Raw genomic sequence first — 22,914 nt, 5'->3', positions numbered from 1 at the left:
AAAAGAATCTTAAATCAGTTTACTGGTTTAAACATGATTTTAAAAATCCCTGTTGGTAGAAGACCCCAAATCAACATCCAACATCTGTTCTAGTTTAGGACTCAACACATTTAAATGCCCTGACAAAAAACATTTTCTTATAGATGCTATATTTTCACTCACTGCCACTTCTCCAACAGTTAGTGTTGGTGTCAAGTTCTGGAAATCTCATTAACTGTCAAAAAAAAAAAGTGATTTTCTGATATTGTATGGGTTTTTTTTTTTCTCGCCATGCAGAATGTTAAGCATGAGGTGGAGGATATATAAAGCATAACAATTGGGCGGTAGAGCAGTGAAACAGTATTTATGGATGGTATTTTTAAACAGAAAACCAAAATAAATATCAGGGGTCAAACAGGATGAGAACTGCCTTTGCACACATATGAACTAACTCTGTAGAGTGCACAGTGCAAAGCACGCGAAAAAGGTACACAGTGCCTTTCTGCTGTGATTGCAGGCAGGCATTCACAGCTGTATCTTGTTGAGAAACCTGACCACATTCACCAAATGTGTGAGCAAACTGAGTATGAGACTGTGTGTTAAATAGTGTAGGCACCAACCACACTGCAGCTTGTTCTCTAGCTTGCACACAGCAGCGAGAATGCTGCACTCAACATTTCCTCTTCTATAAACAGCAACTTACAAAGAACTGACTCACGGATGGTTATAAGACATTATGTCCCAATTAAGTGGGCAAAATGACTAACATTTTACTGATTAAATATGTGTTGAAATGCATCCTTTGTTTTCAGCCAAATCCCGTTAACAAAGTAAGAGACAGGTCAATATGCAATATGAGCCTGCTTACAATGAGATGATTGGAAGCTAAGAAGTGAGAGTGGCACCATTATTAGCATATGTGCGCACATGCTTTTTCATCATGGGTGGGGGTGGGTTTGGGCTCTAGGACAACTGAGACTTCTTAATCCAGCTCATCTGATTAGCTTCTCAGACAAAACACGCATGAATTCTACAGACATAGGTTGTGTGTGGAAGTGCAAGTCAACAGAAATAACTAATGAATCATTCACAGTACTCACATGTTCTTTTATAAAGTTGTATTTCAGTCAGGCAATGTTTTAAATGCAGCTTTTTTTTGCACAAGGATTTCATCAATAAAATTTATTTTGCTTGACATTGCCTGATGTTGGATCCCATTTTTAATCTCATTTACCCCCCGTTTTTTGCCGGACCGCCTACAGGGCCAGGCTAGAAGAGGCATTTTCTCTTACTGACTCACTGACTCCTAATGTTGAAACTCGCATTCGTGTGTAGGAACATTGTTTCACCTTCTGCTGTTAGTTCAATCAATCATGAGCCCAGAGCCTCAAATACAGCATTAATCGCACAGTGGAGCTGGATGGGGTCACTTACAAAATTTCATATAAATAAATAATAGGAAATAAGGCAAGAATGCTTTGTTTGGCACGACATCATGTGCATTGGGCAGAGCCGCGGCTTGACGCTGGTTATGTTTCTCCTCTGTTCACAACCTCAACAGGGCGGCTCAGAACTAGCAACATTTACACACGTATTATATCTCACAGAGAGTAGAGGACTGCTGTATTTGTCTTATTTCATGTGAATGTGTGTCTTCACCTGAAATATTGTAAAGGGAAGTGGTGAGGAGACATTTTATGATATTTGTGTGTTTATAAAACTCCATATAGCTGCGCACAGCCTCCTTAAACTTCACGAGCGTTAAACTGTTACACTGAATAAATAAGTAATTGTAATTCTTAAAATCAACAAAATGTTCTTGGTCTTCTTTGTTCTTTGGTGGTAGATCATCTAGTGTTTATCTTTAAATAAAATGAATAAGAAAAACATTGATGCTTGTGTTATATTATGAACAAACATTGTTCTCCTTTTTTGCCCATTTCTGCATTAATTAGTCCTGCCCTCCATATTTTCTGTACGACACAACCACATAATAAAAACCACATATATACAAAGACATTCATATGAAGCACCAAATCTTCGCCAGACCTTCCAATGACAACGTTTTCCTGTTTTTGAAATGCCAGAAACACCTCTGTGACAATGATTATATTGCTAATGGCGGCTAGGAAAAACTAGGCTTGTCTAGTCTTTTTTTTTTTTTTTTTTACTGAATATTCAAGATTTACTTCAGTTGGTATGGAGAGGTGCATTCATTAATAGGGCAGTTTCCAGTTTCTTTACAAATTATTATATTCATTGTTATTACAATTATTAACAATAACAATAGCAACAAAACACATACATTAGAGATCCATAGGGGAGAACTTTTTTGTGATTCCTCATTTATTGGTGTTTATCTGGCCCCTTGTGCCAGTTTCATTAATTATCTGACCAACGCTATTTGTGACTACCCTCTTAATCATTTTGCAAGATTGTGAGCTGCTCCAAGACTGAAATTCAATAACAGTACGTTGTTCAGATGAAGAGGGCCCTTTCAGCCATTACAAGTGAAGTTGATCATTCTAAGTGCAAGGTTTTTAACAGAATATTGCTTTTTCAACGACAATGATTCTGAAAATGTAGGGTATGTAAAATAAACAAACAAACATACTTACTTCCTACACCATATTTTCTATTCAGGTTTAAACTGATAAAGTGACTTGGAAATGAAGGAAAATGTGAGAAGATTGCTGTTTTTAACTTAACATGAGAACTTCCCAGAAGGCGCACTCTGATCACAGATTTTCCTGGAGAAACTAACTACACAACAGCCCTGACACTAACTTTATTCACTGTTGTTTGTACAAAGCTTTTCACAAAAGACACTGCCCAAAGCAGTTCCAGAAATCTAGGACTCGAGATAAAAATTGTTAAGAGCATGGGTAAGCAACACAGATGAACCAACACTCCCAACAAAAACACTCTAAGAGATTGTTGTAAAGTACAGAGGTGAAATGAGTGAAAAATTCACAATTGAATGGCTACAAACATTCTTGTTAGTTCCCTTATCTATTAAACTTACTCAGGTTATTAGACTATTTATCCTGTTAATCGTGTACTGAAACAGATGTGTTAAAGGGAAAACACAAAATCATGCAGAGCATGGGGTCCCTACAATTAATCCTGGAGCCACCAGAGGTAGTGTTTCAGAATGATAAAATACTTGCAAAAATGGACGGATAACAAAATTTTTGACAAAGTTTCTTTTTGTGGCAAAAATATGTCCAAAAACTAGAAAGAAAATACCCAAAACTAGATGAAATAACTTTGCTTGAAAAGAAAATAAATTGTTGAACATTACGCTGGTGAACTGAATTGTTTCTTCTCTTTCCTGCAAGACATACTCTACAGTGTGTTGTTCTAGGCTGGTACAAAAACATCCTGAATCTTACAGGCTTTCACGTTCCCTCTAGTCCTCAGATTCAGTCTGGCATTGTTCAAACATTGAACATGTTTGTGCTTATGGGAGTCACCGGCTGAGACAAGTGCTCAGTTACTCCAAGTTTTGCCCATTCTTGAGTTCAAATTTGCGATGTTATAAAAAATATATATATTACATTTATTAGTCAAATTTACTGAAAACTTATACACCCACACCAAATGTGCCCAAGAACTTTCCCATGTATTAGCAATTTGCTCTTTTGTACAGATTCTTTTCAATGACTGAAAAAGGGAGGGAAAAAAAAAAACAACAACACCCACACAGTTGAATCAAATGTGTTTTTCCTGCACTATAGATGAGCAATGTGCACACCAAAGGCGGCGCAGAGGCACAAAGTGCTGGTGGGTTAGAGTGTGAAATTGCAGTGTATTTAAAGACAGGCACTACTGTTAGCTGACAAAATCATCAAGTGGTAGAAAAGGCCTGGCACTTTATATCCACATAATCACACAGCTGGCAAAGAAACACCTCAACATACCTGGCACTTCTGCGAGCCCTGAACACGTTTTTTCCTCGGCTGGAAACATTGTCGACCAAAAAACTTTCAACACATGCTGCTGGTCAAGTTATCCCAGCTTGTGTTTTTGTCTCCAAATATGTAAGAGGCAATTTATAGATAAAAGGTTAATAATGTTTTGTTGCTGACTGCTGCGCCTTTATTTATGCTTCTAAATAAGCCTATTATCTTATTGGAAGGCTCTTTTGTTTCAAAATCTATGCATGTTTTGCGTGCTTTTTGTTGGTGAAGTTGTTGCAGTAAATATTATATTTATCCTGTGAGCTTTTGTGCATATACTCATACTTTTGTGGTATTAAAATAACATAACTGTTAATTAGAGTGTCATTCATTACCGTTATGCTATGATTTTGCATTGCAAATAAATTTTTTAAATAATATTTTAAAATCTGGGGGGGAAAAAACAAAACAAAACTCAAATATACTTTTTAATTTTTTACTTCCAGTATATCTTCACAAAAAAAGATCAGTAGACATGGTTTCCCCATCAATTCAGTTCTACTAGCTCTGCTATTTAAAGGCAACAAAGCAGTATCAATGCCAATCGCAGGAACCCCTACCCATTGTTATGATTTCCTCTTCAATTTCCAAAAGGGATGTTGCAGTCTGAGCAGCACTATCACAAACGGTGTGAAAGAAAATGTACTGCCAGTACAGTGTGCTTTACTTATTGTACTTAACATTAATAGTTTCATAAAAACAAAAAAGACTATACGATACATATTTAGAACCAGAAGCTCTGTGTTTGTATGTTATCATATAAAACTAATTTCAAAAGCATGGATCAAGTAATCTCAAATCACACAAACCTGATTACAAAATAATAAACAAACTACAATATGGTCATTCTGAAAAACAACCAAATAAACATGTAGGTAAAACAAGCATATCACAGCTACTATTTCATGGCTGTAACCAGAATAGACCTCAGCGCAACTACTGGGTTAAAAAGGTTTTAAAACTGAGGTTAAGTACATACATATACATTCCCCTCTACATTTTTTAGTAACCATAAAACCCTCAAATAAATCAGAGGCTTGCTGACTGTGTCATTTAATGAATGCTCCAATGAATCTCAGGAATTTCTTCTGTGTGTTAAGTACACTGACTTCACATCCATTACTGGCAACAATGAAGGCTGTTCTCACAGCTTGGAGAAACAGAAGTGTTTCAGTAATGTGTGATATTACACCACTATTTAATTCACTGTTGTTCATACAGAGATTTTCACAAAAAGACATTGCCTCAAAGCACTGTTTCACTGTTTCCAGACTGGAAAAAAGTGCAAGAAAGCAACACTTAAAGGAATCAAGACCAGATTCAAAAGCTCTGAAAGAACTGGAAAGGGAAAAAATGATATTCTTTTTCTCTAAAGACCATAAGAATGAAACAATGCAAGGAATCAAGTTTTGAAAAACTAAAAACTGCATTCTCCACTAGCCATCACCAGACCGTAAACATATGATACCGGTAATACAAATTTATTCTGGAGAAAAAAAACAGAAGCAATGTCATGTGAGGAAGAATTCTGAGGAAGGATCTGCGAGATAAGACAGTGACTAACGTAAGAATACTGCCAGAGAGATCTGGAGGGATAACAAAAACAGGATGAGAGCATGTAAGGAATTTAATGAGTGTACGGCATTAGTATGAGTTGAGCTCTTCCTAAGGTGGAATGAAAACTAACAGGGGCATGTTATGTAGTTTGATACATTTAACAAGGTCTTCTGTGAGTTTTGACAACAATTGTAATTCTCAAGGTTAACCCTGAAGACTGTTTATGTGTGGCAAAAGCAAAACAGCAATACACGCATGCTAAAAGCCACTGATTACTTCTCCATTATTTAAATCTCCTTCTAATATAGCACTGCTGTGAAGCTCTTTAACACCTCACAGCAAGAGTTAACCATGCCAAATACAGCCTCCACACTAAGCCTCCGCAAATAAACAATGAGGTCCTTCATGGGTGCTTTGAGCTAGGACGGGTTGAGATTCAGCACTTAGATTAAACAAATGCAGCAGCAATCAATCCAAACATTTTGAAACAACTCTCATCCTCTATATTTCAGTGCATCAAAAGATTCAGAAACCATAGAAAAGTGATCTCCTGTGAAATACAGGAGCAGATTTATGTGATGGACATTACTGCATGGGGCTTAGAAACTCTTTAAAAAGCTACATTGTTCAACAGAGCATCATCAGTTCGTAGCTGTATCTCATTTTAAAAGATGCGCAGCAGAAACAATCATTAAACATGCATGAGGGTTCTGATTTGTTTTTTCTTAAAAAAAAAAACAAAAAAAACAATGCAGTTGTGTTTTCCAGACCAAGGATGGCAAATACCTCCCATTTGTTACCAGTGTAACTTTCAAAAGCCATTGTCTGTTATGGTATGCGGGTTATTAGTGCTCAAAGCATGGGAAGACTGCATATCTGGGAAAGAACCTTTAGTCAAAATTTTTGAACACATTTTGTTTTAACAACAGCTGCTATTCAGCATCTTTTTCATGAATTTCCATAATTATGACACCATAAAACAGCCAAGTGGAACAACAGAGAATGCGGGTGCTAGACTGGAATCGACTCCCAGTTTTCAGATCAGTGTCCTTTTTAAAAAAAACTGCAAAATGCAGCTACAAAGTGTGCACAAATTTGAAGCAACTTATATAACAAGAAAAGAGGAAAATGCTACTTTCAAACCTGGATCAATCTGAATTATTAGATGCTGCTAAAGGCACTTAATCTCCCGTTTCAACTTATTTTTGGACATACTGAATGAAATCATTCAGTATTGAACATGAATTGATTTCAACACATTTTAGAAGGGTACAATAAGGTAACGCGTTTATATTAACATCTCACCCAAGCAAACCCATTTAGCATTGAGGGCTGTAATTTTCCTGGACATGATTAGTTTGGACAGGTCCTTAAAAGAAACAGACACATGTCTAGTTGTTAATTTATGTCAGAAGATACTGTTGGCAGGCACACATGCTGCACCTCACACATTCCTTTAGCTCTGATTTTCTTACTGCCTCACATTCCTGGGGTTTTTCTCCAAGCTCAACGGGGCCTAGGCGACAACTTACTGTCGCTGCTGGCTAGAGTGAAACATTAGGGTGAGGAAAGAGCTTTAAAACAATGTGATGTGTCATAATATTATAGTGTAATGTAGACAGATGTCATCATCAGACTGACTGGCTCTGGTTTAATTGGGTTACAATAGTCTGGCGTAACTTACTGAGTCAGAAATGGGGCTAAAATAAGACCACATTCCAGCCACATCCAACCTCCCACCATCACTCTTCACAGGTCATTCTCCTGCTTTCAGAACAAGCCGATAATATAATAGTGTTTCTGCATAGAAAGTTTATACAGCCCAAACAAAGCTCGTAAAATAAAATGTATACCGTTAAATCCAACAAAATCATTTAAACTTGCTAACAAAGCATGGGCTTCATTCTTAGTGCAATTTTCCATTCCACCTTAAACAGTCCGGCACTTAACATTCTGGCGCCTGTACAGGGTCACGTAACTGCGGCACCATTTAAGGTGGAATGGAAAGAACCGTTAAAAAATCCAACAAATGTGTAAGGGGAGTTAAACACCGATAGAAATCCCTACTAAAGCAAGGATGAATATTGATTCTTAGGTGCATATTCCGTTCCACATTAAATTACATTTGTTAATCGGAATGATTAATCCCGGTGATATCTGCACCCCTTTTGCCAAAAAACTTGTAGATAACTGGGTTATCTCTGTAAACCGCCCCAGGCTTTAGATTAACTAAACTGCCGCAGCATTTAAGGTGGAACGGAAAATTCCAGTAGGAACTTCGGCGTCGCCCGAGTAACGGACAGAGTAAAGGCGATTACACTGCGTTAGTTAGCTATCGCTAAGTGGATACTGAGGAAACTTAAGCTCCCAAAGCCTGTAGATAAAATTAACACAGCTGAGACAGAAATAACGGATTTTCCTGTATATTACCTGTTGCGTCCTTTCATTGGGGCTCTTCATAATCGCCTGCCGAAAGCTGTTGTCCACATAAGACGCCATTCTGTGGCTTCAGTTTTGGGAAAATGCACAAAAACCAGTGCCGACAAACAGAGCTTTCCTTCAGACGTTGAGCATTTCCTTTAAGTCACCACCTTCCTCTGGCCCCAAGAAGCTCAAAAACAACAATCCAAAACTCTCCCAGTTCCTCAAACCGTAGGGAAAAATGGATCTTCGGTGTGTCCAGGCCACTGACGCAGCCACGGGTTCGAGTTGTTCTAGTGGCCGCTGGATAGCGAGCAGATCCCCGCTTTCACCAGCTAGTGTCTCCGCGACTACCGTTACTTTGTTCTAGTCATGATACGTTAGCCCTGACCAAACATCGGTGTTACAACTGTAACACAAAGGACAGAAAAAATGCTGTTCTTTCCCCCTTCTTGCCTTGCTATCGGTGTAGCAACCAACGGCTGTGTTCCAAAACATATACTACTGTACAGTACATTCTACACTTAACAAACACTGCTCTATGTATGACTTATTGGTTTAGACACACTACTTAGTTCACTCGAATACTGTTTGGAACGCGCCCCAAATCCCGTGTAAATGAAAATTCTATTAGAAAATATATCCAGTAATAAAATCTGCTCTTCCAGTAGTAAAGTCCGTCCCTCCTCGGAGTTCGTGTTAGAAAACCAGGCCTTTCTAATACAAAAGAACACTAATTTAACCCCAGGAAAGCGTCCTCGGTGTCTGACCGCGGTGATGTTCTCTGTGTAACGGGAGAGAGGACTGTGTTTTAACTTCTATATGGAAAGAAACAGAGAGGTGGGGATTAGACTGGAGAAGCGGCCTATGTCGACCCTCTAGTGGACGGTACTTTGAATTACACATGCACTCCGGTCATTGATGAAACTTCTCAAACTCATCCCTGTTCATCAAAATTACTTATAGGATTTTAAGAAATAAGAAGATATTTGTAATAACAAAAATTAGTTCACAAGATTCAAATGCAAATGGAGAGGATTGGTTCCTTAGGTTTATGATGTCAGAAACCCTGGCTGTTTGAATTTGCCCCTTTGCTTTGAAGGCATATATCAGAGGATTAATAATTTCTTATACTTCCCAAAAAATGAAAAGTGATAATCAGGCTCAGGCAAATCTGGAAAGGGAAATAGCTAAATAAGAAATTAAATTAATTGAGACCCAAGGGGAAATGACGGCAAAACAATTAGTAGAAGCACGAGCATCTTTTGATGGCACGGCACTTTTAAACGGCAGACACAATTTCTATACGGAAACAGGCCAGGGAAATATCTTGCTCGGTTCATTTCAGGCAGAAAGGAATCTACCTACATAGCAATTATGGATGAAAATAAGGGAAGGAAAACCCTAAAAAAACAATATTGGTGGTCTTTAAGTGGTATTATTAAATTATTAAATTTATATGAATCACAGTGTTCTAATTCAGAATCATTAATGCAAACAGTGTGATGTATTGGTCCAATCACAGAGAGTGAATTAATAAATGCAATCAAAAACCTCCCTAACAGAAAAGGTCCAGGCCCTGATGGGTTCAACGCAGAGTTTATGAAACATTCTTACATGTTATTAAAGCCCCATTGCTTCGTATAAATTGATATTGTATAAAGATGCATTTGATAAAGGAACCCCCCCCCCAAACACACACACACACACACACACACTTACTCCAGGATCATCTAACATAACTCTTATTTAGTAAAAGGATATAAATCCAGAAGACCCAGCTTCTTATAGACCGATTACTTTGATGTCTGTTGATGCTAATTTTTTTGCTAAAATTCTAGCTCAAAGACTTGGAGTTGCATTATTGCCAAACCGCCTACCGGACCGGCCTAGGAGAGGTATTTGCACTTACTGACTGACTGACACCTAATGTTGAAACGCGCATGCGCAAGTAAAGACCGTTAATTCAGCCGTATTTCACAGCGAGAACTTAACAGCCTTTTGCTTTTTACTGTATGTTTAACAAACAAAGTCATCTTATAATAATGTGAATACAGGGGCACATCTCACTGTTACTGACTTTCTGACGAGAAAATTGCATCAAAATCTCCGGATCGTTAAAACCAGAACACCAGAGCGAGGTGTTACTCAGAATAAACGAGGCTGTGGATTTGTTACAGCACCGTTTTATCAGTTGGACCCTTATAGAAATATAAATCAGTAATAAATATCTAGTTCCCAGTGATGCCCTGTTCCTTTATCAAGTATAGATTACTTAGTTGATAAAATGTTAAGGTGCTTGGTTTTAGAAATGTTCAAAAAAATGTTATCTTGTTGCTTTCTGGTTAACGAGTTGCTTCATCTCAACACAGTGCTTCAGTTTGTAGCGTGGTATGAACAGAAAATAACAAGCTTTCCATGATCATACACTGTGAGCAACTGACAAGATAAACTACATTTATAGCATGTTATTATTTGTTATTATTGTAAACAAAGACATTGATATGAAGCACCAGATCTTCTCCAGACTTTCCAATGACAAGAGTATGTATTTTGGGATTTCCTGTATTTGAAATGCCAGAAACACCTCTGTGACAATGGCTATATGGATAATGGCGGTCTGACAAAAGTAGGCTTGCCTAGTTTCTCTTTGCTCTTGTTCACCCAGACCAAACTGGGTTTATTAAAGGAGATCCATTCCTTTAATATTCTTAGATGTGTACTTAATATTATACAGCATGCCCAATATGTTAAAGAATTCTTTTCTGCTCAGGCTGGATACAGAAAAAAGCCTTTGACCGGGTGGAGTGGGGATACATGTTCAGTTTACTGCATCGTTACAGGTTTGGGGAACGTTTTAAAAGATGGATCCAGATATTATACAAGAACCCTGTTGCTCACATTTATAATAAAATGGCCAGCGTACTGAGCCAAATCAACATCGGTAGAGGCACCTAGAAAGGCTGCCCCCTGGCACCCCTAATTTTCAGTACTGTTAATGAACCATTAGCTGAAGCAATTAGATCTGACCCTAATACTTACAGGGTTTCTGTTAATGGATCTAATCCTTGCTTGTCACGCCCCCCCCCCCCACTTATGCTTAAAATCAGAAATGACTAGCGGCGATGGACATGTTTTCCCATATCATTGCCAAGTAGAGTGAGTATAGTTAAAATTAGTATCTTGCACAGGATGTTATATGCCTTGCGAATGATCGCTGTAACTTTTCCAAAGAAAGACATTAGAAAATACAACTTTATTATCTGGGATTTTATATGGGCTGAAAGAAGCCTAGATTTAAATGGGGGAAAAAGCAACTCCCAGTAGACACAGGGGGATTAGGGGTCCCTAATATACAGCTCTACAACTGGGTAGCTCATTTACATTTTATTACACAGTGGTTTACTAAAGACCCAGAATGTTTGTGTTTGGAATATAGAGTCATATGTAAGCAGTCCTATGCCACTAACATGTTTATTATCATTTGAAAAAGGTGGGTGGCTGAAAAACAGTGGGGAACACAAGTTTCTCTAATAAGTACCTTATCAGTTTGGACTAAGATTAAAACATATATTAAGAATGACAAACTTGGGAAAGTATTTGCTTCCATATGTGGAAATCCAGAATTTCTTCCTGGTATCACTGACCCTGGGTTAAAAAATGGGAATACAGACGGATATTATCCATAGGAGACCTATGGCTTGGAGCTCACCTTACTCTTTCGACGAGCTAAAACAACATGATTTTTTTTTATCGATTCCTTCAAATCAGGAGTTATGCCAACTCAGAAAACGTTATAAGTTCTGAAGGTAAACAAAAGCATTTCATTTCCAAATGTTACAATATATTGAATCAAGAAACCTCTTTAATACTAACTCTAGTAGAATTGGATGGGAAATGGACTTTGACATGGGGATTTCGGATGACAAGTGGGTAGCTCGTGTTCACTGCAGTCTTAGGTCTAACCAGTTTGCAGAAAGGCAGTTTAGGATTATCCATAGGTTATTTATCACCCCTGAGAATATGATAAAGATATACTCATCTAAGTCAGATCTATGTATTAAATGTCAAACAAACAGATGCGCTGTGGTGTTGAAATGGAAATGTAATGGTGTATGGGACTTTTTTTTCTAAATGTAATGTTATGATTTGTCATTAATTTAGTGTTGTTTTTTTCTTCTCTATTTTTATTGTTGTTTTGATACTTATCAAAGTAAAAAAATAAATAAATTTAAGATCTTTGTAACAGTGCATTTTCTAAGCTGATTTGCTCAGCCATGACATTGACTGCTGATTTAGCTTGTGATATGTATCCTAGCATAAACAACATCATACAGAAATGTTTATAATCTTGATTTTCACTGGAGTGTGTCTTTAAAGATTAATTTCGCCCAGCTTTAAAAAATTGCACACAGAATTGCTTCTTCGTCTTACGTTTTGTAAACAATGGTTTAAAAAAAAAGAGTCATTTGGAGTGGTTTGTTTTAAAAAGCTGTTACACAGACTTATATTGTCTGAGTTTTTTCACATTGTTGTTGATAGTAACTGGACATTGTAGTAATAACCATATGTAGAGTTTAATGCCTAGTTAAATATGGTGTTCCACAAGAGTCAGTGCTTGGTCCACTATTATTCACCCTTTATACGCTGCCAATAGATACAGTAACCTATATGTAGATTATTCCATTCCATTGCTATGCTGATGACACACAACTGTATAAACCAGCCAAACCTAATACTGTCGCATGTCTACATAAATATAAATGTACCATGTTCCTTCGTTAAAAAAATTAGAGAAGCTTTTGGATTGGCTATCATATTTGACACCCATATATCCAATGCGGCCAAAACAGCCTTCTTCCCCTTATGCAATATTACCAAAATATGGCATATCTTATCCTTAGAAGATGCAGAAAAACAAGTACATGCATTTATAACTTCATGGCTAGACTAATGCAGTGCACTCCTGGCAGGGAGCTTGGGCAAAGCACTACACAAGCTTCAGTTATTTCAAAATGCAGCTGCCAGAGTGCTCACTAGAGCTAAAAAAAATGTTCTCTTGTTTCTACACTACACTCTAAAATTTTGCATTGACTTTAAAAGATTCCTCTGGTCTATAAATCTCTAAATAGTTTAGGCCCACAGTATCTTACTGAACTTCTCATACCCTAGCACCCATCACATACACTTCATACCCATCACAGGATGCTGGTCTACTTTTAGTTCCTAGCAGTAGGAAAAACACTGCGGGAGGCTTTTCTCACAACGCTCCTCAACTCTGGAATAGGCTTACTGTTGCTGTTCAGGGCTCAGACACCTTCTGAATCTTTACATCTCAATTGAAAACGTACCTTTTTACAGGTTTTGGTTAATCTCCCACTTCAGGTTTCTCCTTCTCTACTTGTGTTATAGCTGCTTTTACAAATAATCACTATTTTCTATCACATAATGTCTCCCGCATGTCTGTCGATTGTTTTTTTTACCTGGCTCCTGGATGCTCCTTGCAAAGTAATTCCTCCCTTGCTCAACCATGAACCTATTAAATTCCTTGTCTCTATTACGATTCAAGGTGCCCTGTTCTTGCTGCTCTCCCTAAAGTTGTCCTGATCCAGCTCCATCCTGTACAAGATCTTGGTCTTGTATTACCTACGGCACCATGCTTGGCCATGAAGGATGCTGTCTTAGCCCAAATGGACTCTGCACCTTCTTTTACCGTCCGACAGAATAACTGACCTCCTCCTGTTCCCTCTCACATTTTTTAACCTTCAAAATACCTTTAACTCTTATTATCTTTTAATTCTCTATTATCTCTGTCAGTCCACTTTTTCTGTTCTGTGGACCAGAGGGAGGTGGGTTCCCCCTTATGACTCTTGGCTCTTTCCAAAGTTTCTTCCTCATGTCCTGAGAGTTCTTCCTTGCCACTGTAACTCCTGGCTTGGACCCAAATCTTTGTAAAGCTGCTTTGTGATTTCTGTTGTAAATAGTGCTATGTAAATAAAAGTTGATTGATTGATCGAACGAACATAATTTGCAGGTGTATGGAAGCATAAGGTCATATGAGTCTACAGGAAATTATTGTCAGAATTGTGGTAGAAAGACAAAGTTGACAGACAGGGACCAACAGCATGTTTCACAACTTGTGAATGAAAATCCCTTCACTTCCAGGCAAGAATTCCAGAATTGCTCCAAGAAGTGACGCAAGGGTGGGAGAATATTGATGTTTCCTACATCCAGAAACTTGTCCAGTCCCTGACAACTTGAATCACTGTTATTTGTGCTCATCGAGGCATTACATGAATTAGGTAGGTTTCAGTCACAGGTGACAATTTTTTTGTCTTGTGAGCTCGTCTTATACTCCTCTAGCTGACACAAAGCATTGAGCATGAAGACCATGGAGGCTCAGGCAGCTGCAACAAAGCATTTAATTTCATCCAATTCTACAGAGTTTATACAAGCTATGTATGTAATTAAATGCCTGTGTCCACAAAGATGCGTATAGATTTTGTGGACATTAAATTCTAAACACTTAATTAGATAGGTAGGTAGATACATTATATATTAATAGTTTTTTTTTTTTTTTTACTTTTTTAAGTGTCCAAATAGTTTTACTTCAACTATATAATAAGTGTATTATACAGTAAATACTGAATTAAGAAATTCTGCAGTTCCAGAAGTTACTCAGTATTATAAGCTACTACATTTGTACTTATACTCCTGATTCTTGGGAAATGATTATGTTCACCAAAGCTTTCTCAAGCAATTGTTCTTCACGTTATGGAACAGCAATTATATGGAGATTTAATGGCTTGGATGTACAGTGGAACCTCTACTAACGAACTTTCCAAGATACGAACCGGGCATTTGAATATTTTTTGCCTCCACCAACGAACCACGACTCTAGAAATGAACCCGAGATTCCGCTTGAGTGAGTGTTTAAGATTAGCAAATTGTAGTTTATTAGCATTTAGCATTAGTGTAAATAGCTGACATCGAAATTCGTGCTAAGTTAAGCTGTATCTACGCTTCGTCTCCCCACATTCACCGCCTACTCTCCGTTATTCCACCCCCCCCCCCCCACCTCCCGTCATACAGCCAGTGCCTGTGTTACTCCTCCAGCCAGTCGTCACGTCTTTAAGGTAGCGATATGTAACCACTTAAAACTTTTTTATTTCTTTTTTTTTTTTACTGTTTCCACTGTATTTCTTTTTTATTTTTATTAATGATACATGTATTTTTTTTACTAATTTGAGAGGGTTGTAAACATATATCAGTGCAAAAAGGGTGACTTTCGGGATGGGGGCTGGAACGCATTAATTGCTTTTCCATTTTAAATTGGGAAAATTGACTTGAGAAACAAACTTTTCCACTTATGAACCGGGTCATGGAACGGATCAAGTTCGTAGGTAGAGGTTCCACTGTATTAGATATTGTGCAACATACTTTTTAAATACATGGATGCCTGTGGCTGTCGGAGGGGGCCCCCACTACAGAGAGCATAAACTGTTTTATTCAGGGACTGCTAAGCAATTAGTTACTTCTCACAGTCAAAGTTGCAATTTCATAAATGCTGTTTGCTATATTTTAGTGGTAAAAATGATTTATTTCTCCTTTATTAAAAAAACGAAAATCTACTGACATTAAACACATATAACAGAAGCCAAATGGCAGATGGGGAACAATTAAAATTTGAAAGGCAAGAGCAAAGACTTAAACATACAAAAATAATTTCATCATATTCAAAGTATGATTTTCACAATAAAAAGACAGAAACCATGTGGTCTATCTTGGAGGGAACCCTCGATGTGGCCCCCCACGGCCCCTGAATCCTCCCCTCTCTCCACGGAAGTTAGGTCGGTTCCTCTCCCGGCCTCGATCGCCCCTCCCCACAACTGTCCCGCCACGGCCACCACGTGGTGCTCCCCTCCCTCCTTCCGGTTTGACTTTAGGAGGCGGGGATTTGGGGCGGAGCCTCTCAATGTCCTCAGTGCAGCCGGTTAAGTGAGAGGTGCTGAAGTAGGAGGAGTAAACTTCAGCGTTAAAGTTGCTATTGGTCAAGGTCGGCCCAACAGTCAGCCAGCCTGAAGAGTCACAGACAGGAAAATCAACAGCTATGTCAGGTTTATTTGCCTGTGTTATATTTAAAAAACACTCCTATGCTAAGACAACAAATGCATTTAAATTAATACGATAATGCAACTTCACTAATCTATCTTTTAATAATTCAATCAACAAGTATAAAAGCCCTTAATTGAGCACTAGGTAACATTTGGTATTGCTCCTGGGGTCCTCCTATAGTTGCAAAGTTTAATACAATTTTACAGTACTGTCAATAAAGAAACAACAGTGGGGGGTGCAGTTTCTGCAATGCTAAACCTGAAATAGCACCAGAGGCTCTATTCTCCTTATTTCAGGTCAGTGGAACATCACAATGATTTTGAAGGTAATGATTTTTAAAGTAAAAATACTATGTAGTGTTCCTTTATGTAATCTGATATAGGGAAAACAAGAACAACAGTGATGTAAACAACTGTATGTGAGTATATTCCCAGTTAGACTGTGGACTACATTCCCAACATGTAAGTAAGGTTGTGTTTTGAACTATGAAAGACTTTTGTAAAAATGGTAAAGCCGTACAGCTGAAGCACGGTTTCCTGGGGCTGCCAGTAAGCCTGTTCAAAAAGTAAAACTGTAGTCTCAAACTAAAGCTGCATCCAAAATTGTACACCCAACCTACTGTAGTATACGACATACTGGGTTCTACACACAAGTAGTGCACTATGAATCCAATGTGAAGGTATGTAAATGCATTTTTAAGCTATGTGATCATGGTTTAACTGTAGAAGCCATAGTTCCATGACAACTTCAGTCCATGTCTGGATTCATATGCTTGTTGTTTTGGTATTAGTTACACTAAACGGGTCTCCAATATTAATTATGGACCTGATTAATTGTAGTGTGCATGTAAACATTTGGGTTTTATTTAGAAAATATAACTGGCATATAATCTGAGTACATGTGTGTGTTTGTGCATAATTTAGACCTGGGCGGATGGTGCTGTCTCGGCCAAACAGGTGTAGACGACGGCGTCCCAGGCAGAAGTGTTCAATAATGTGGAAGATCTCTACAGGTTTCTCTATGTTCCCCATCTCAGGCTCCTCAGTAATGATCAGGTCAATGTCCACATTAGCATGAATGAAGTCTCCGTCAGTGCTGCGTCGGACTGTCCCCTTAATGCCCATCAGACAGTGCTCCTGCAAAACACACACACTTGTAGATTCAGCATCCAATATTTAAAAATAACACAAAAATTAAGGAACATTGGGCAAGTGGGTGTTTCTTTGCAATTAGAGCATAATTAATACAGTATATTTATGTTTAATTAAAAATTGTTTAAATACAGGTAGGAATACCCTTCAGCTTAAAATTAGGGTTTGGGTTCTCACCTTGGTTCTCTGGAAGACTGCTTTGGGGTCAAGTGTTTTAGTTTTGCCAGGATTGTTCTTGTTGGTTTTGATCCAGCAGATATCTTCACATCTCCTGAAACCCCACTTCCTTAAGCACTGAGAAAACAGAATTCTTAATAGTTTAATATATTACAAAAAGAGTTCAAATTTTGTAATTTAGGAAATAGCTCCACAAAATACAGAGACATTTACTGATAAAGTAAATAAAACACTGCCCAAATGCAGTGAAATCCAGTTATAGAAGTGGAAAAATATTTTGTAGTGTTTTTTCTGTTGTATATTTAATTAGTGATTCATAACCAATACTGAAACTAATGCAAAATTTGAGAGTCCACTAATCTGACCATTAATGTCTGGTGTACTATCCAACTGTGTTACCTCTATGGTGATGTTAGATTTAAGGATTAAAAGAAACCTACTGTATTCCCAAATGTACATCTAATGTTTAATATTTAGTTACATTCAATTAATTTTGAGTTTAAAAACATTTAAACATTAAAATAAAACTTAAAATAAAAATACTAAATGCTCATGAAGTCCTACTTTACCAGCATATATTGACCAGCCTCTTTGAATGAGGAACTAATAAGATGTGTGTGTGTGTATCTGTGTGAGATCATACCATTCTACCAAGATCCAGTCCCTCTCCTGAGCCACACCAAAGAAAAACGAAAGAACGCAATGCAGATATTTCATCAATCTCCAGCTTCATGATCTGCTCAAACAGAGAGAGATTGAGGAAAATAGGAGATGGCATTTGAGGTTAGTTGGTGTAATGGAGTGAGTTTGATAAATAGAGTGATATATGTTGGACTCACATCATCCCAGGTCCAGAAGCGCTCACTGGCGATAATGCCAGACTCTCTGTAGTACTCCTCTAATGGAGGCTCCAGCAGAATCACATCAAACTTGCATTTCAAATCCCTCAGATCAAAGGTCTCCATATCAGCCTGAAGGTACCTGACAGACAATAAATGCACAAGAAAATCTGATACTGGAGAGACACAACTGCATTGTCCCAAAGTGTATAACTGGCCTCAACTTCTCTGGATGGGCAGGATGGCCTCCTTCTCCCTCATCACTTACAATGCAAGCCAATGCATGACTGGATTCTGTATCAAACCTTATTTTAATCATGGCTACTCACATTTGGGGGACCCACTCTGTGGAGCAGGAGTTATAAATCTATATGATCCTTCATCTCATGAGAGTAGAATTACAAACGAAATGAAAAATATAATAATCACCTTTAATATTGTTGGCACCTTTATAATATTTTTAAATGTGACACCTGAGATAAAACTTAGCAGGTAGCAGCTGAAACACCAAATGAAAATAGTCATGTGAGCGAGATGACAGCTGCACTTGTGAATGGTGTTATAAAAGTATGTTTCACTCACATTGGAGGAGTGTTGGTGGTGGAGATGAGCTCATCTTTGAGTCGAATGAGCTCTCGCAGTTTGGGGTATTCCTCAAACCTGTCAGCCAAGCCTTCAACCCAAAATACAAAAGAAAGTTTAATTATGGGTTTGAATTATTACAATATTTTTAATGTGTGTCCATAGGAGTGGAAATGGACAGTGTTTTTCAGAGGTTCAGAAATGTCAAACAGTCTATTTTAATAGGTCCTTTTAACCTTGATTTTGGGTACACCTATTAATGATTAATCAATCAAATAATGTCAACAACTTAACTATAGAAAAATTAAAAGGCAATTCCTAATTGGGGTAATCATTTTCCCTCTTTCCTTTTGGAGCCCTTTCATGGCCAAGGCACACGGAAACACAAAAAGACTCACCCACGTCTCTGATGAAGTTCTGTGGCCGATGGCCAGTATCCACAAAATGCTGGCAGTAATCGTTATGAGGGTTAAGACTCTGTGTACCCTAGGCAATACAACAAAGGAAACATATAACACCAAAACTAATATGTATTTCTGTTTTGTTTTAGTTAAATTAACATGCAAGACATCTGAAAACAAAGCTATATTAAAATCTAAATGCTTCTGAGATATGAAATATGGGTGGTAAAGGAACATCATCCTGAAAAAGTGTAGTCTCCCCTTGAGGACATTGAGAATGTATTTAATATGATTCTGTCCTTTAGTTTTAAGCAATATGTTGTCAGTACCAAGTTTTTGGAGAAAAATTTGGGAGAATTTACGATTATTGTACATTATAGGATACTACTATACCAGACTGTAACTGTTATAAATTGAACCTAATGTTCTTCTTGATGTTGCCAAATCCACCCACTAGCTAGGTTTCTCCCATCAAATGCTGGGAAAATAAAATTGCATTGTGCTTCCACAGAGCTACTACTTATTCCATCAGTATATAGCCCTTCTATGATGGAGCACATTTTTTGTCAGTCCTGTTATATCAGCTACCAAATGCCCTCATTGGCTGGCGTCAAAAAAAATGGAGATTGGGAAAGGGAGGGTCAATCCACACACCCAAAGAGCACAGAGATATTTATGGCCTTGATTCCCAGCACAATTCAAATGTGTACTCGCCTTGTGGCTATACGTTTTCATTTTTATACATATGGCAGTACTGATGACACCTTTTAATGAAGAACTCTAACATGTTCCCACCTTCAGGAAAGTGCTGGAGTCCTTATACACTTCTTCATAAGGTCCACTCTCCTCCTGCTGCTGGGGCTCCAAATCCTCCTGCAACATATCCATCTGGCATTCATACCACTGTTGTTATCCTCAAACACAATGACTACGAAGCTCAGATCAGCATCACTCACCCTGTGCTCTTCCAAGTCCTCCTCAGTGTCCTCGCCTTCATTCTGACACTTCCTTTTCGAACTGGGGACTGTGGTGTCAAATGATGCTCTTTAAATTTAAAATAAATAATTTAATTAATCAATATGGATCCTGTTTATAGTTGGACATGAATTAAATAAATAATTCTCACTGACATTAAATCTGTCCAAACATATACAACAGATTGTAGAGTCAACACAACGTATTCACATATTCAGCCAAATGCAGTAAAATAAACAAACAACATGAGAACTACATGAGAAGGTGTGCATAGATTACATTCAAATATTATGCCATGTTCATATAAAGAACTTGGGCATTCACAGATTTTAATATCTGTAAAAGGTCCTGGAACAGATTGCCAGTGGATACTTAGGTGTAACTCTGTATATGTGAACACATACCATACACTTTGTGTGCAAATATTTGCAGGCACATTTTATAATAAATGAATTCAGCTACTTTAAGGCAGCCATTGCTGATACAGGTGATAAATGTGGCAAGCACTCCATGTATAAACTCCATAGATATGTATGAATAAGAACTCAAATGGGATAAGCAGCTGTACTTGAGCCTAATGTCATATCTCAGATAGAGAAGTATCCAAATTATTAGCCCCATCCAATAGTCCAGAACAAGTCATAAAACATCACTGTCTGACCTCTCTAATGTTCTTGTGGCTAAATGCAATCAATTGCTCACAGCAATGTTCCTGTGCAAAGTCTTCCCAGTAGAATAGATTCAGCAAAGTAAGACAAACTACTAAATATTTTGACTTTCAGATGTAACTCTGGGGTATTCTAATAAAATTGACAATTCATGTATGAGAGTAGGACCCTTCATGTAGAAATACCCACCTGCAGGTCTCTCTGGTCTCTTCGATTTCTTTCTGCTCCTCTTTGCTGTTTAGGACGGCACCAATAGTATCTGCACTTTCAGCTCCAAGCTGCAAAAACAAAAGGCTTTGCTCACTGAGAAGAATGTAGTCTCTCTAAATTAAATTCTAAACGAAGATATCTGCATTATGGAGAAATTAAATGACTCGGGTTTCTTTGGAATTTTGCTCATCTAAAATTAAAATAAAATAAATCATTTACTTTCCAAAACCACCAGTGAACTTTCAATTTACCACATATATACTTTTTATATAATGTTGTGTAAAGTTAAATAGTGGGACACTTGGAAAAATATTCTTTTGTGCCTATGTATGCCCTGCCTGTATTCCTCTATCACAGAACACGTTTAAAATATGTTTTGGGCCAAAACCATAACTCAAAACAATGTTCCATTTTATCAGAATATTAGTAACAATTTTAAGCAACTAATTTCTGAGATGCAGTTTGTAAGAATATTAAAGATGACATCTAGTGAAAACCAAGTGTATAAACTTTGTTGACAAGCCAGTGTGGTGATGTTTCTAGACTAGAATACGTATCATGAGTGAAATAAACAGTCATTGCCAGGGCTGAGTGTATCTGCACTGTTCCAAAAAACAGCCTCAAACAGGCAGAGCTAGACAGACAGTACTCCTTAGGTCACAAAAATTTTGAGCTGCTGGCCACTGTTGGAGGGATGTGGGGAGAAAGAGATGGGACTAGGTCCACACATACTGACTGAAGGCAAAGGAGTTACACCCAAGACCATTTTAAGGCATTGGGTATCATTTTTCTTGTAAATGACTTCTACACACATATTTCGCAGGTGAGGTTAGGGGTTTAAACCTGCACTAGGTAATTTTACGAGACAGTGTGTCAGATTTTAGTTCAATTACCTGCCACAATTTGTGCATCCAAAATGCCAACCAACACAATGTTGATTACGCAAGACGACCTCCACCAGCCAAGCAGGCAAACCACAACAACAATGACAGCCAGCATAGGTCCTAGGGGGCATGTTTCCTCAGCGAATGGATGTACTTTTGTTATGCCATTGCTAAAGTAATTATGTTTTTTCATAATTCACATTTTAATGGTACTAGTTAGAAAATGAATAAAGTCTCCTCGTGCACCTTTAAAAGAAGGTCAGGGACTTTAAATGTTTCAGACATCTGGTTCCTACCACCACCACCACCACCACTGTAAACACTTCTGTATACAATGAAATACATCTCAAACCACTCCACTACATTTGTTTCCAACTATTCATAGATATGCGAGAAAAGAAATAGACAATCCCTCTTAAATTGTACACGCGTTATATTTTGAAAAATATAGAAGGCTGCGTTAATGCTCCATGCCAAACAAAGGCAGAACTCTGAAGAGGTTTCATGGTTTTGTATCAGCGGAGTTACTCGCCTGTTGTGCTAAGAGCTGTCTCCTCAGCTTCTGTCTCTCGCGTATTTCTTGTAGTCGGCTGTTCATTGCTCTTTTTTCTAGATTAAAGATTTTAATAAACCTGTTTTGTGTTTGTTAAGAATCGCGCGCGGACAGTAAACCATTCAAACACTGCACTGTCGCGTGCGTTCTGCGTCACCGTGAAGCCACTATGACGCCATCAGACCGCGCTTCTCTATAGAAGTTCCATCCCGTTCAAGCAAAGACATGTTCCCTTCTCCCTACCCCCTTAACCAATCTGAGACAGACAGGTAACGGTGGATGAGTAGGAAGTAACCGGACTGCTGTTTTACTGAACACTGGGAGAGCTGTTTAAGTTAACAAACATTACGTTTAATTTCTAATACAGTAGTAGTAGTAATAGTAGTAGTAGCAGTAATAGTAGTAGTAGAAGTAGTAGCAGTAGTAGTAGTAGCAGTAAT

General features: G+C 37.9%; 2 protein-coding genes across 5 annotated transcripts in view; both read right to left on the bottom strand.

Annotated features, from left to right (window-relative positions):
• rapgef2a (Rap guanine nucleotide exchange factor 2a) overlaps positions 1-8,707 on the bottom strand; it is a 48,792-nt gene extending 40,085 nt beyond the window's left edge. For all 4 annotated transcript variants that reach the window (XM_066652016.1, XM_066652029.1, XM_066652021.1 and 1 more), the window contains exon 1: positions 7,929-8,707. In XM_066652016.1, coding sequence (XP_066508113.1) covers positions 7,929-7,997 — 69 coding nt within the window. In that variant the 5' untranslated portion in view covers positions 7,998-8,707. The remainder of the gene's footprint in view (positions 1-7,928) is intronic.
• A 6,305-nt stretch (positions 8,708-15,012) lies between these two features.
• Positions 15,013-22,676, bottom strand: LOC136686490 (N6-adenosine-methyltransferase non-catalytic subunit). Its single transcript, XM_066660303.1, has 11 exons — positions 22,454-22,676; positions 21,017-21,105; positions 20,141-20,228; positions 19,980-20,057; positions 19,182-19,269; positions 18,784-18,874; positions 18,202-18,343; positions 18,006-18,098; positions 17,363-17,479; positions 16,960-17,170; positions 15,013-15,997 (listed from the first exon to the last, which is right to left on the bottom strand). The coding sequence occupies exons 1-11, from the start codon at positions 22,517-22,519 to the stop codon at positions 15,699-15,701; spliced, it is 1,362 nt and encodes a 453-aa protein (XP_066516400.1). The 5' UTR covers positions 22,520-22,676; the 3' UTR covers positions 15,013-15,698.
• Positions 22,677-22,914: the final 238 nt, after the last annotated feature.

The sequence above is a fragment of the Hoplias malabaricus genome, chromosome 2 (genome assembly GCF_029633855.1).
Source record: "Hoplias malabaricus isolate fHopMal1 chromosome 2, fHopMal1.hap1, whole genome shotgun sequence".
NCBI lineage: Eukaryota > Metazoa > Chordata > Actinopteri > Characiformes > Erythrinidae > Hoplias > Hoplias malabaricus.
The sequence above is the reverse complement of the archived record's forward strand: the minus strand, read 5'-3'. Positions and strand labels throughout refer to the sequence as shown.